Source organism: Erithacus rubecula, assembly GCF_903797595.1.
Source record: "Erithacus rubecula genome assembly, chromosome: 1".
NCBI classification, from domain to species: domain Eukaryota; kingdom Metazoa; phylum Chordata; class Aves; order Passeriformes; family Muscicapidae; genus Erithacus; species Erithacus rubecula.
Genome location: NC_136658.1, coordinates 41,202,125 through 41,218,552, shown reverse-complemented (window position 1 = coordinate 41,218,552; position 16,428 = coordinate 41,202,125). Strand labels below are relative to the sequence as shown.

The window sequence follows — 16,428 nt, the reverse complement described above, 5'->3', positions numbered from 1 at the left end:
AATGCAAAAATGGCCTTGGAGCACTATGCAAAGAGTAGCTGAGACTGCCAATTACTCCCTGCTGCCATTGTCAAACTCAAAATGCTTACCAAGTTCCAATTTTCACCTGGACATGCTATTACTCATTTTCTATGACTTGATTGTTGTAGGAATATGATTCATTGTTTATAAGAGACTATATGTCACTGAGGCTCCAAGCATAACAGACAACAATTTTAGACAAAATACAGCAACATTTTGTAGACTGCATATAAATTTTGAGTAATTTGATTGAAATTTGCAAGAAAAGGCTTTGAGAAAGACAAACCCACAAGATACTTCACATTTAAACACATGGCTAGATATTGTGGTATAAATCTAAGCAATGTCAACTAAGAACATGGTACCCCAGGCACATTTTGAGCTTATATGTTAATGAATGAGCAGATTTGCAGCACTATCAAAAAAAGAGCAGTAGCACTGAATTCTCTCTTCTCCAACTCCATATCATGACAGTCACCCACTGTCATCTTCCTCTCATGCTGAGATTTAAAAAATTAAAAAGCTGGCCACTGTTAAATTGGATTTTGGTTGTAATGAGTTTACATATTATTTCTTCTTGAACAAATAAAACTCTTTACAACAAATTTTTACACAAATTGTGACTATTAGGAGAAGCAAACCTAAAAGCTAAACACTGAAATGAATTATCATAACTTACAAGCTTGCCTAAATGGCTAACAACTAGTGAGGTAAAACCAACTAGGCTAGAAGAGAATTTTATAACCTTGTCTGCCATTTAAGCAGGCTGGTTATTTCTAACTCTATGATCTTACCTTTAAGGAGCAGTACAACTTTCTGAAGCTACAGTTTTTCCCACCACTTGCAAAAATGGCCACACTTGACTGTGCTATGATGTAACATGAACCCAGATTGCTTGACCTTATGAATTATCAGACAGCAATCTCCAAATTTCCTGGTTGATACACAGTTTGATATCCTCTCATTTTCCCTGGTTTTAATACAAGCACTGCTTTAATTAGACTGTCTTTTCTCCACTCTTCTCCAGAACAGAATTTAAGCAAAAAAGATCAACAACAACCTAAAAGACCCTGCTGCCCTGATGAAGCAAAGCAGTCTCCATATTCCACCCAGCTTCCAAGCAGCAGGTTTTGCACTGTGCTCTCAGTCTGGAACATGGCTGCCTGTGGTTACACTCAGACTATCTGAAGGCTGGAGGGAGAGGGAAGGGCTGGCACCCAAGCAAGGCTGACCCCAGCAGATGCACACAGGTGCACAACCACACTGATCAGTGACACCAGTGAATTGTCTTACAATAACCATGGCAACTGGGAGGCAGTGAGTTTTAACAGATCCCCTCTATTAATACTACCAACATGTGAATACACATCCAAGTATTATCCACTGTGAGAAAGAAAAAAGAAAGAAAAAAAAAAAAGATGTTGCTTTGTTGTTATTGCTGCTCTCATAAAAAAACACATTTTTCTGCCATAATATTAAAAAAAGCAATATTACATCATGGGTATCTATACACTTGCAATTCCTTTGGTAAAATTTTCTAGACACAAAATCTGTTATGGTAACCCTTGAGGAACAGCTCTTATCTTTTTAACCAACAAAGTTGGATACGACAAAGTAACTTCAAAATACTACCAAAAATAATTTAAGTTTACAGCTTGCATGGAAAACTTGGAGATTACAGACTCCTTTTAAAAATGTACATACCATTTAATACTTTCAGAGTACCTTTTTGCCATATTTGAATGCTCTAAGATATCGTATTTATTACTGCATATTTTGCACTTTCTCTTGCTCTGTTTTAACAATGAAGAAGTTATGTACTATTAAAAGCAGTACCTGTAAATTGGCAGCTTGTGCTGATTAGAATGGACTAGTTTACTGAAAATCTCTACAAGCATCTTAGATCTAAGATTGAAAATTAAGGAAAGAACCTAAACCCTAGTCTTTTGAACAGGTATCAAGGTAAACAGAAAAGTTCTTCCTTTCTCTACTTTCAAATTATGGAACTGTTTTAAAAGGTCTGTCTATATGAAATAAAGAACATTAAAAATAGTTTGCAAATAAAAAAATACAAAATCAGAAAAATAACAGAGTTCTTATTACACTATGCGAGACAACAGGTTAATAAGAAGAGCAAAACAAACACTTAAATAGACCACAATACTTTAGAAACAAGCCTTTGAAGAAAAGCTTCCAGAGTGAATTCCAGAAAATTGAAGAGTTAAACTTCGCAAGCAGTGAGTAATGCTCATTATCTTCTAATTTTCAAGCTAGAATTCTTAAGAACCTATACCTACGTGAGTAAGTACAAATACAACAATGAGAAGGCTCCACCACAAGACCTGACACATGATCCATGGGTTCATGCAACTTCTTAAACAATAGATAAATTCACAAATTACACTGGGGTTGTATTAACTGGGAAACTGGCTAGAAGCAAACAGCATGAGAAAATTTGTAGTTAAAAACTTCTTGAATGAAATTAGTTTGCAATCGACAAGTAATTACAAGAATAACTTTTTGAGGATTTTAGTTAGCCTCTTATAAGCACAGTGCTAAATCTTCTAAATCTTAACACACTAGGCAGACAATTCTAAGTAAATGCATTCCCCTTCATTATGATGTTACAAATTCTATTAGCTTGTTTTGTAGATTGTAAAACTGGATTTTGGGACAGGCTGTTAAAATATATTATAAATCAAAACCCTTGACTTTTCTAATAATGATTCCAATTAAGAATATTACTCAAATGTATTTATAATGCATATGTTCTAATGGCTTGATACAAGAATGAAATGGAGTATTGTTTAAAAAAAAAAAAAAAAAAAAAGCAGAGTTTTCCATTAAAATAACATCAGATTAACAACATATATGTTAAGAGATGCAGCTATTTATGTCTCTCCAGACACCCACCTAGCTTGGATTATAAATATGATATGCATTTATTGGGGGTGAAATATTTGCCCTATTAAAATTGGATTATTATCCCGGTACAAAAACATGGATTTCTATTTACATGGATAAATACAGTCTAATACTTCCTTTGACAAGCTGTTCAAACTATTAACACCATTACTTGCTTAAAAGCTTAACTGACAAAGAAAAGGGAAATATTTACAATGTGCATGAGATCAGACATTATTTGCTGGATATAAAAGTAAGATAAATTACTTGAATAACTTCCATTTTAAGAAGGAAAAACATGAAGTTTGGAAAGAGAATTTACTGCCGTGGTTACACAAGAGATTCTTTTAAAGCATTGTGATGCTTAAGGAAAAAGAAAATATCAGACTTCAGTTTCTTTACTGATACTATTCACATTTGGTTGGTGAGGTTTTGTTTGGGCTTGTCATTAAGTAGTTGTTGGACTGCATTATAGTCCTTATTTCTCTGTTTTCAAAAATTGTTTGTGTTTGAAGTTCATGCACATCCTACATGGATTTGATACATGCATTTGAACAGAAAAGGTGCATTTATTTCACCAGCTGTATACTCAGTTTGTTACACAGCAATCACAAATACAGTCCAGAAGAGCCTTTGAAATGGCATATCCTATAAAACAAAAATACTTTTAAAAAATAAAACTAAACTTTAAATCCACCAAGTGCTATATGCATTATTTCCATTCTCTGAAGAAATGTCAACCTGTAAATTTTGAGCAAACCTGAAGATTAAGCAATGAGGTGTAAATAGATACCTAAAGTTTCATCCTAATTTCTTCTCAAAAACAATTGTTCTACAGAGAAATTCAGTACAGTTAATTCTCTTCTTTGCTTAGATATCTCTATCTTCACAAGCAAATCACAACTTTTCAAAGTAAAACTTTTACTCATACCCACTCATACAGAAATTTTTATTTTCTACCTTATCATCATTGTCTGATTTCTTTTATCTCTGCTGGACAATTTTTGGCATGGTATGATCTGACCTTTTTAAGTGTTAACAATGGAGTCAGGGTCGTATCACATCATCTGGTTTGTTTTCAATTCTTCTTTTGCATTTCCTTCACATTCTCTTTTAATTCAATATCAGACTGACAGGCTGAAAAAACAGTAAACTCCTTCCTACTTATAGCTGCTAAATAAGAAATTACCATCAATTTTTTCAATGGTGGTCTTTTGTTTTCTAGTATTTTTACAGTTAGGATTTTTGTGTTTTCTATGTATCAATTACTCTGCAGTTAAAAATACATACATATCCATTACTCTTCCATTTTAAATGGAAGCATGCTTTTTTATTTTTACCTGGTATTGTTATATGCTTCTGCATCTCCTCCAAAGTCAGTACTGTTTGAACAGATATGATAGCTCCTTACAGGTTTCCCTTGGAAACCTCTTTTTAGTATGTAAAATGACCATCTTTTATTTCCTGTCCTTCAACTAACTGATTCAGAAAGGTCATGACAAATTGGAGAAATAGTCTAGAGCTAAAGAAAAAACAGATAAGAGAAACAAAAATGATAACAGCAATAACAACATACAGGGACAGATTAAAGAAATTGTAATTGTTTAATCTGCAAAAGAGAAAGTGCATTATCATGTTCAATTACATAAAAAGTAGCTGCAGAGAGCAAGAGAACACATTGCATTCCATATATTCTTGGCACAAGACAAAAGAAATATTTCATTTAAATTACTTACAAGTCTTATCAGACACTTGAAAAAAAATGTTAACAGTAGTAACTACTGAGTATGGATGAAGCCTCTTTGGGAAATTGTGAATATATTAATTGGCATCTGATAAGAATGATTTGTGCAGCTCATCCTGCCTTTGGGAACAGCAATAAAATAGGTAACCTCTCAAGGTCTTCTCCTTCTACAACACTACCAAAGCTAATTCATTTCTCTGATTTGTCCAGCTCCAGGCAATTAAAGAACTTTATCAAGATTGTCACAGGCTCATCACACATTACTCTTGTAGAAAGAAGGCTGAGTAACAGGCAGGCCATTAGCCACTTACTTGATTTCACTGATAGGTACTTTCCTCTGTGCCAGCTGTTCCACCATGCCTTTTTCTTCTGAAGGAAGCAATACTAACAAAGCTTCACCACCTTCTTTGTACCTGATGAAAAGGAGAAAAAAAAAAAAAAACCCTCAAGCACACATTAAAAAATTACAGCTTTTGCTGATGTTTTCAACAGCCAATGAGAACTTACATTTGATTCCTTATAAGCAATCCAAAGAACAGACAAAACCACTTAACAAAGGGAAAAGAAGAGGCAAACAAGTGACTTGCCAATATCCCTACTTGAGCTGATTTTAAAACTACACCTAGTGTTCTAAACATCTGGGGCTAAGACATAAATTCAGATCAGTGAATCTTTTCTTCCCTCGGTTTGAAGTATTAGTGGCAAACAAATGGCACTTGATCAAAGTGTACTTTGATTACAGTACTAGAAAATCCAGCTACTTGCATTCACCATTTGCCAATAGGTCAAGTTTAACAGTTGGTAAAAACTGATTCCCTTTGCATATCCTGCAAGTCAAAGACAGGGAAAGGCTGAAAGGGTAATTGCTTAGGTCTCAAATAACTCCTTCTCACATGTTCAGTAAAGGCTAACAGGTCACAGTGGCAATACTGAAAAAAAAGCATAAAAACAGGAGCTCCTTTATAGGAGCAGCTTCCAGGTGTGAAAGAAAAGATATAATCAGATTGATCCCATAAGAACTTATCTAGAATTCACTCTTCAATACACTTAACAGCTGTATCAAATGTAGATGAGCTGGTAATTACTCAAGTTACATGGTTAGCAAAGACATTATAAAATCAGCTAATTTATGCTTAAAGCATCTTCATGATCATTTTCTCCTTGTGCAAGAAAGTATCAGTTCCTGCTTTTGGCACATTTACTGACTTCAGGACTTTCACATAAAAAGAATCACCCAATAGCATTAGCAAACAAACAACACAAATGGTTTTAAGTTCTACTGAAGAAGTGGGTAATGATGTGCTTGCATGCACTAAGTCTGTATCTACTGTAGCATATACACTGTTTCTTTTATATTTACAAATAGTTCTTAAGAGTACAGATTGATAGAAAAATACTGCACAGTCCTTCATTACAAAGAAAAAAGATCCCAACTGAATTCCAGAAACATGCCAGAATTGGACAGAATTCACCTAATAACCAACTGATGAGAGCAATGTGTAGGACAAAGCAAAACAAGACTGGTGAGTTGTTCAGTAGAGCAGCTTTAAATTCTCTTCTTTAGGGAGGCCATGGAGGGCAGAAGGATGTTGTCAGGCACAGCAAACAAGAATCATACCATTAACTGATAAAGATAATTTCTAGTGGAATACAGGGAGTCCACATTTCTCCAAGGATAAACAGTTATCACTTGGCAAAAACAGTACTGCAGAATTGTTTGAAAACTATAAACACTATCTGTCACAGCACAGTAAGCAATGCAAGTAGCAACAAAATCTGCAGTTAAAACAGTCTGACAGCTTTTATTACAGCTTTCTGCTTTCATTTGATGAATTTGAAAAATCATAACAAAATGCTCTTGGATGCCTGGGATTTTTTTTCCCCCCAATGCTATACGTCATGGGTTTGGATACCAACTTCTAAAGATAATCTAAAAATGTCTAGTAAATGTTTTCATCATTAAATTTTAAGCTTAACCTTCTAGATTCTGAAATTTTACATGGAAATAAAATTGATACAAGAGAAGAATCTCTGTTACATACCAACATCTGTAAATGTACTGATTATACATGGATTAATAAGAGTACTTTGGTACCATCCAAAACCTATACTGATTTAAATCCATTTCATTAGTAGACCTAAAAAGTTCTTAATACAAAAATATCAGCTTGTACAATCTTTCTAAAAAAGAGCTCTAAAGCAATATGGATGTTTGGCTTAAGACAATTTATTATCTTTACCAAGATTGTTGTCACTGCTGACCAAATATCCCATGAATGTTTGCACCCCTTATACAATAATTAAGGTTGGGAATAACTTGCTTAGATAGACCAAATGCACCTTTTGCAAACGTTCTATATACTTCAACCCAACCAAATTACAAATTATATATCTGCAAGGTGGGTGTCTGTTGGACACTGCCACTACCTGAACAAGCAATGAAATCCTAGAAAGCCACTGAACCTTCGAGGACTTTGCATTTTAGTGTAAAAATTGATGATCATACTACCAAGACAACCAATTATTCATCAAAAGAACCTGAGCTCTCAGAACGCTGTTGGAAAGAAGAATAAAAATTTTCTCTTTTATATACCAGACAGGAAGAGAGAGATAATATTACTGCCAATACCAGTCTCACCAATTTAGAGCACAGAATAACAAAGCTCTGCTTTTCTCTCCAAAGCACATGATGTGAAAGGAAAGGACTCCAACAAGAGCTATGTGAATGATCTGGTATCTGCAAAAAATTTCTGTTAAATGTTTTAACAATTGTAATTTGTCAAGAGGAGTCATGATTGTACTATATAAACCCATACAAACAATGTTTTCAGATTCCTTAAAGTTACCCAAAGACATGGATTTTGTGTAGTTTTGTTGCTTGTGCTATTTCTTATCCCAGAGTGCCTGACTGGGCATTATTAAATTGTTTCTGTATCATATTTCTTTTATTCAGTGTGCAAAACACTGTGAAAGACTAGTGTCATAGAAATCACAGTACTCATAGAAATACACAATAGTCATCAAAGGCCAGAGAGTGCAGATATCCTCTCTATAAGCCACAAAACCAAAATCTGAAATGATACAGTACAGGAAAAATCATTCTATGCTTATTTTGTTTTTATAGCTTTCCAGCAGTATCCATGAAGTCACTTTGAAACAGGATGCAGGATCAGATAAACCTTCACTGTGACCCTTAAAAGTTGGTTTTGTTATTAGTGCTATACTCATTGCATGCTGAGGCAGTAATTGCTTCAGAAGGTAAAAATCCTAAAGGCACATTTGACAGGTGATTCACTAAAATATTCCATGCATTTTATCTGGTATCTATGGACAATAACTATTTCAATGTCTAAATTAAGTCTTGCAAAGCCTTTGTGTGGACCAAGTAGTACTACAGCTAAGCAAAGAAACACTCACACGAAAATAGAAATAAAGAGAGGCCTTCAAGCACCTATACTGTCTCATCTTTTGCCACCTACTAAGAATTTAAAAAGCAACATAGAAATATTTCTCAGAGCTATGCCTTCAGAAACTCTAAAGGACTGAAAGATGTGATAAGTCTGGATGCAGTGCAGTCCTATTCTGTACATGTTTTGGAAATGTTCTCTTTCAAATGCCAATAGTTTAAAAATATTTGACGTTAAGGAGGAACTTTGCACATTTTATACCATAATCATGACTTAATTAACTAAAACAAACAGTTTAATAACAACACTGTTCTTCAGATCTAAACGTGAAAATGAAAACATTACAGAATTGATAAAGCTAAAAATGATCTCAAATACCATCTGGGAAGGTTGAGGTTTGTATATGTTCAGCAAATGTTTAGTTAAAGAAACCAAAATGCAGCCTATAAAAAAGGAGGTTTAGTTGGCAGAGTATTATCTTATTTCTCAAAAAAATACAACAACAACTAAAAAAACCAACCTCATAAAGTGCTAATCAGAAAAATATGATGTTAAAAGATAATCTCAAGAAGAGAGGCTTCAGTGGAAAATTTAAGTTTCCCAAAGTGTTCTCTCTGTGTATTTCATACTAAAAGCTTCCATACTGGCAAACTTAGGAAAGGACAAACTACTAAAAACTGGCATAAACAGTTTGTTTCCATTATAGAGCCTAAAACATAGGGAAAAAGAACACCCCTTATTTTCCTACAGGAACCTTGCAGATGATGCAATATTAGAAGTTCTCCCTATTCTTGCCGACTGCAGCCCTCAAGTCCATCATCACCAAAACCAAACATCTGTCCTAAAATGCTAATTTACTCTGGTGATTTATTATTCAACAAGTATGCACTTTGACTCTGCTGAAGAAAAGTAAATTAAAAACCTGAAAGCAATCAAACTTTCTTGGACTGTGTAGGAATTGATTATATCCTGTCATCTCCTCAAGGTGATCAAGAAACCAGAGAAGGGACTCATCTTTGCACTGTGATCTTAACAGTCTCTAAGACTACAAGGGATGATTTATTCCAAGTCCATGGAAAATTGCATCTTACTTGTAGAAAGTCCTTAGGGGAAAAAAAAAATCACTTTTAGCTCATATCTGCCTTATTTTCTAGAGTCTGACTTCAATACTTTTGAAAAAGGCAAACAGCCTCTCTGCACAAGCAGGAAGCTGTGAAAATCATCATTAGTGCTATAAAGCAAAGGGTTATATTTACAGGGACTGCAGATGAGAAAAAGAAAGATGCCTACAATCAAGAGCAAGTGCCAAAGGCAGACAAAAATTAAGTGGGATAAATTACTTAGGACAATGTGGTAGCAGCTAATTACAAGTAGAGAAAAATGGTTTTTAAATGTTCAGAAAACCATTTCCTTAGCAAAGAAGCACAAAGTGTTGCCAAATAGCTTCACTTGAATAATTAAAAAAAAAAAAAACAAACACTAAAATTAAGAGGATAGTTTATGCACCATGACAAAATCGACCTTAAACTTCTGCTAAAAATTACCCTGAGCCAAGATATGGCAATCAAACATGAAGCAATAGCATGGTAAAAGTCCAGTGAAGACAGGATGAGGAAAAAAATGGTTTTCATGTAGGCCAAATAGACACTTAATTATTGCCTAATTTTAACTATCTTAACCCATCCTTGATCACATCCAGTCAACAGTTGCATATACCTCTAGACAATATTACCAAAGCAAACAACATTAACAAACAACAAAGGCAATAAATTAAGGATACTGTGGTTGATAATCAATTCTACCTGGCTATGCAGCTAGAGTTGAGCACATTCTAACTACATTCAGAGTAGTATCCTTCCACATCCTTGCCATGACCATTGTAGTCAAATGGACCACATTTTAATTGTCAGTTGTGACATGAGTTGTGGTCACAACTGAATAAAAGAGGAATGGGAACCATCCCATCAGGCACCAGTGTTCTGCTGTAAAAGCAAATATCCAGTAGGAAAAAAACTTATGGAAGGGAATGCTAAGGATAAGGTGCATGGATATGGAATCCTTACAGGAAATGTTATACAGGTTGTCTCAAACAGATGCATTACAACACGTTTCCCTAACATTTGTATTTCAGAAGACATAAGTTGATGCCAAATTTCCAGAGTTAAAGGCAGCATCTTTGCTTTGTTTGGCAAGAAAAAATAGTCTATTTTAAAAACTGGCAAAGGAGAAAACTGCGATGATGAGATAATCATAAAATTTGGGGGAGGAGGGTTGCAGATACAAAGATACTTGCATAAGTTTCCTGAATTGGAATACTTCCCATTACAGAAAATGCAATATACAGGAAGTGATAATGTTTTTGAAGGTATTTACCACACATGAACATGCAGGAGCCATAAGTATAATTTTTTTTTATACTTTGGACGTCACACACTTACAACCACACACATAAAATTATTTAGTGGGGTTTTTTTAGTCTATAACTTGAATGGGACTTTACTGGGTTGACTCATTTTAGCCTAACTGGGCCAGCATGGTTAGCACCAACATATGCTGTCATCTCATCAGTCAAAAGACATAGAAGGAAGTAAGGCATCACTGCAAAACTTAAATCAAAACTGATTCCCAAAAGTATAGCATCCAAGCCAACAAGCCACCTTCAGATACTTTAGCATCTGAAGAAACTCTCCAAGGTAAATCCTTTCAGAGAAAGGAAATTGGGCACCAGGGAAGCTCAACTGCCTCTTTTTCACCCAGATCAAATCTGCTAGAGATTTACCAGAAGCAAGCAAGAGACTGCTCTCCTCAAAACATTAAGGTCAATAATTTAAGCATCTGGAATAGCATTAAAACCAATTCCAATAGATGTGCCTGATTTTGCATGTGCATGATGATACATTCTAGTTATATATTTTCTTTCTTTTTCTAATGGACCCTTTGTTTATCATACATACTTGCAAAACCATAAATACAAAAATATTGAATAATTACTTCCACTGTGAAGCCAAGTTATTCACTATGTAAGGCAATCATTTATTGATTACACACCATTCACACCCTTCACAGAACAGAAATAGTCTGGACCACGTGATTTTGCAAAAATAACATTATTTAAATATTTGCAAATAATTTCTGTTTCCATAAAGAATCATGAACAAAATTATTTCCTCACATGGAAAGACTGGGGAGCAAAATACAAAAAGCAAAACAGACTCCTATTTCTAGAGAAAAGATTTGCCCCTGCAAAGACTGAAAGAAATGGCAGTGAATTGTTAGCTAATAACCTAACAATCATGTTTAATATAAGATGGATTAGGAAAAAAGTTAGAATATGTCAAGTTCTACTATTTCCAGCATGCAATTTATATTTAATTTTTAAACTGTTTTCAAATTTTTTATAAAACCACTACAGTAGTGAAGGAAAAAACATTCAATTGATGCAGGCATTTGTCTGTGCTGCACTTTTTTGTGTAATGGAACAATATAAGACATCTATAAAAATATATCCAAAACATACCAGAATGGATATTTAATTCTGAGCAGATCAGTTTCAATCTGATACACATAACAAATAAACCTGTTCACTCATACACTATCCTTAACCAAAGAGAAACTAATATCCATGTCTACCCCTAAGGCCTTCTACAGAAATATAACAATTCATATTTTGTTATAAAACTCAACCATCAAATTTGATGATTTAAGGTTCCATTTCTAAACATATTGCTTACACAAATTATCAGTTTTACATCTCCAATACCAGGTTCAATTCAGGCAAAGCTTTATTTCTAATCCTAATACCTTCTGGGCCTTGTGACATAATGAGGACTGGTGATATCTAAGCTTCAAACCAAAAAAACATTATTTTTCCAGGCCCACGAAAAGTTTTATCTACCATTTATCATGACTTCTACACTGCCGGGTTTCTTTCACAATATGGTAATTTGCTATTCTGTTTTTTTAAATGACAAATGAGCACAGAAAATAAATGCATAGTGGAGTATCTATCCCATCTACATGATCAATGATCTGTTTTTGTAATACACATTTCTCTTTAAAACAACAAATCTTTAACAAGAGATCTGTGTGCACTGCAATCTGAAACTGTGCTGTACCATCTACAGCAAGTCCTACCAAAGCAGCCCAATAAAAATTACAAGAGACCAGAAAGTGTCTTGACTATTCACAGTGACCCAGCACAGCAGACAGCCCCTGTACACAGCTGAGTCCTGGATTCACCCAGGAAAAAGACCTTCTTCCCATGGATTGTGAACAACGCCATAGAGCATTTAAACAACAAAATGTTAACTGGCTTGATTTTTTTGTTTTGCTTTAGATCACTTCTTTGTTCACTTCTATTTCTCCATTGCATAGACTGTAGTTCAGCATCCCCAAAAAATTATAAGTAAATTTTGCTATGAAGTCAGAGATTGATTCAATTTATTTTTTCTTTTCCACTGACCATTTAATATCCTTTTTCTGTCTGGAAAGTAGCCCACTTATACCTAGTGGCGAGTTCAGAGAACCACCTGGGTTCTACAGAACCACAATCCCCTTTACTCAGGCATGCTGGGTCAGTGTCCCTGCTTGCCAGTCACAAGAAATAATGGACACTGGCTCTTGTGGCTCACAATCTTATCAAGTTAGTCTTACAATAAACTGATTTCAAAATGCCTTGTGAGGTTACTGACTCCTCCAGCCTACACAGGCAGCAATCCATTCCCCACAGCAGCTGCATCCACTCTGCTGAGTTAAAATACACATGCTTATTTATTTTGTTATTCCAGTTTACAGCATAGCTGCACCTCAGCAGGTAATAACCTTGGCCACTTAATCTTTCAGTGCACAGGAACATTCCTACCATTTCATTAGGAAGAGAATTCTGGCAGATAACACAGTGCCAGTCAGTGCAACTGCAGCATCAGAGGCCACTGTCAAGAATGCAGCTAGGATACAGTATTTAATCTTAGAGAACTTAATAAAATTAATTCCAAGTTAAATGTGGTATCAACAATGTCTTGTGACCTCCACTGGCAACTATTTTTGCTTAATCTCAGTTAGGATGATGACTTGACTGCAAAAGAATATGAGATGGTCTTAATATGGCATTTATTTTTAAACTACATTAAAAGTGCATTAGTGAGTCTTAAAAATAGGAAAATAATCAGAACAAGCAGTTGTCATTCTTGGCTGTCCTGGTCATTCCATGTCATTCAAGACATATATCCCTGAAATATTTTTGCCATGTAAAAGATAAATAAAAATCAAGCTTCCACCATTGAAAAAGTACTATTGAGTCACTCACATTTTTATATGCTTTACTGCCACATCACTCTTAAGGCTTATTAGTCTCACTCTCACACATATAATGTGTAATTACTTAAGGAGAGCCCCAGTGAGCATCAATGAGCTTCAAAGCTTATATTACATGACAGAGTAAGACCATTCTGCTCCTTTCACCTGTCCATAATTTGACAGATATGTGTGTTCTCCAGTACTCACAAAGCATCAAAAAACACATTCTTCTTAAAAGTCTTTAGGCATACCTCCTTGGATCTAAGCATCATACCAGGCACTAAAAAGATGACAGGTAACAGAGTATTCTGCTTTGGGAAATCGGGTTTTATTATTGCATTTGTTTTCAGAATTATAATTTACTAAAAGAAAAGAAGCATGCCTGTATGTACACTGTGTTTAATGACAACAACAAAATATTTATTCTGTTTAACATTGCAGTGTCAGTGTCTTTAAAAAAAGACTCATGACAGAAAAATCACTAAACTCAAGAAGCAGTTTTTAAGTCACATCTGAAACAACAAAAAAATTAAAAAAATTAAACATTAAGTGGAGAGATTAATGTAATGCCAAAAAAGAAAGAAATTACTGACTCTTGCCAGGATATAGGTACATCCAAAATTGAAGGGATTTATGCATGAATAAAAAGATAAAATAAACTTTTTGGTGTCTTTCCTCACCAATGCAATCATGACTGGAAGAAAACCATCCCCATACACTTCTTTCATGCCATACAACTTAGATATTATGTTTGGAAAAACAGTCGGGGGAAAAAAGTGAGCATCAGGGTGCTTCAAAAATTATTATTATCTTCTGCTGTCCCCTAGTGGCACAGTAGCTTGTTTCACAAAATTCATCAAAGAATACTTTCAACTATAGGCTTCACAGGTTACAGAATAGAAGGCATCAATAGAAATTAAAAGCCAGAAGAAATTAATGCTGTAGGCAACTGCTACAAGCAGCTTTTTTTTTAGAGCCCACAGGAAACATTGCAATCTACAATTTTAAACCACTGACTTTCCTAAGAAATTGTGTGGCAAAAATAACATTGAAAGTATTTAATAGTCATTATAGAGTCAGTATTTTAGAAATTCTGTCAGTGAACTATTTAAGACTTTGAAAGCAACTGGAAGAAACAGCTCCAGTCACTCCAACTGTAGCATCCATACTTTTCAAGTTTATTTTAAAAAACCCCACTCAATATATTTCAATTCTACTATAAAGTAAAAGCATTACTGGACTGCACCCAGATTTTCTTGATCTTACTTTACTGTAAATCAAAAATGCAGGAGTTGCAATTTATGGTCTTCAGCAGGGTAAAATGCAAATGAAATGTTTCTTAGGGAACACAGTGCTTTTGTCCACTTAAATATAAACTGTTATCTCTCATCTTAGATCAAACTTTGCAAAATTTTAAGATATATGTGGGAACACATCCATGACTGTTAGTCAAAGGTTATCAAGCCCCCTTCCCAACATAATTTCTCCCTTTTCATATTTACTTTCATAGCACAAAATAATTTGACTTTAAAAGTAAACAGTTAATTACAGTTTAACACAGCCCCTTAATTAGATGAGATATTTAATTTAGCTTTCATTCTATGCAATTATATACTCATAACCCATGAAAATTTATCATTATCTCTAACCTCATTAATGAGAACTACTAAATTGTAGTTCCTTTCATTTTTATCAAGTTTCTAGAAGAAACACTAGCTTCCAATACGAACTGTAGCTACTGAAAACAAGTGAAGCTTCCTACTCAACACTCAGATTTTAATAAGATGTACATACTCAATTATCCACATCAAAAACTGAACTAGCATATTACTTATTGCACAGTATTTATTTAAAATTATCAGACATCTCCCGTGTTTTATTTTCAAAGATTTATTTCATGCTATTTTGTTTCCTAAACAAATTTCCTTCCAGGACTGTTTTACATTATTTATGGAGACAGCCTGTAAGTTTCTTCAAAATGAATGCTCAATACAGGCAGAACCTGTTGATCTTTGTATCAGATTAGGAACCAGAATATATCCATGAAGTGTTTCCTACAGAAGGAATTTGCTTTCACTGTCAGTCAACACCCTCCAGCTCACACAATTTGCTCAGATGTACTCCCCATAAGGCCTCCCTACTGAAAAATTCACATAGCAGGAAAGATAATCTACACCCCAGCAAGGCATGCAGCACAGCCCACAGCCCCTGAGACAGACACTCTGCCCCAATTTTCTGCCTAAATCTGTCCCTGGAGCAATCACAGAAGCCTGTACTCAAGAAGCCACAGAAGACAGACCCTGAAGCTTGCCAGGCTAAAGTCCTCTCAGAGCATAAAACCATTATGACAAAGGGGAGTTGTTTGTCTTTGCACCTCTTTAGAGCTGTTTCTCCAAGCTAAGCTGACAATTGCTCTCCTTAGCTCCTAATGAGAATTGGGAAAAGGCCTGAGGATTACAGCTCCAGGGAGGTGCTGCAACTCAACCAGCACTCTAAGCACTGCCAATTAAACAGTGCCAAACACATTGTTTCCCTTCCATGATGACAGTATGCCAAAAAGACAAAATTACAAGCCTTCTGTGGAAGCCACACAGGACTAAAAAAAATTTTAAAAAAACCAGGAAGACGAAAAAGAAAATATTACAGATTTCTAACCAAGCCTATATGCTTCTCTCTCAATTGGTATGCATAAGATTACATCTAAATTTTAAATCAGCGAAATAGCTAAGTGTTTTATCTAATTATACACAACATTCACTGAGAGTTTTTTTTCAGTCATTTAAAAATTCAGCATTCTCTTATACTATAGAAGATCAGAAAACAGAGAGCAGAGACAGAATGGGGCAGAAATGTTACCAATTACAATGAAAACATGGCAAAAACGTCTACATTTTGAAGGAGTGCTGGAAAGGAGTGCTGATCCAGGAAAACAGATCTCAAATTCTTATAGTGTTGAAATACTATTATAAGCAAATGCTCTGTCATTAGGTTAGAAAACTGCCTATACTGCAAGCTCTACTACAAACAAATTAAATTAGAGACAAGATATAATGCTAG

General features: G+C 34.8%; 1 protein-coding gene across 1 annotated transcript in view; it reads right to left on the bottom strand.

The window, feature by feature from the left end:
• Window positions 1–16,428, bottom strand: part of DDX10 (DEAD-box helicase 10) — a 156,274-nt gene that overhangs the window by 125,882 nt on the left and 13,964 nt on the right. The window contains exon 10 of the mRNA XM_079298709.1: window positions 4,981–5,082. Coding sequence (XP_079154835.1) covers window positions 4,981–5,082 — 102 coding nt within the window. The remainder of the gene's footprint in view (window positions 1–4,980; window positions 5,083–16,428) is intronic.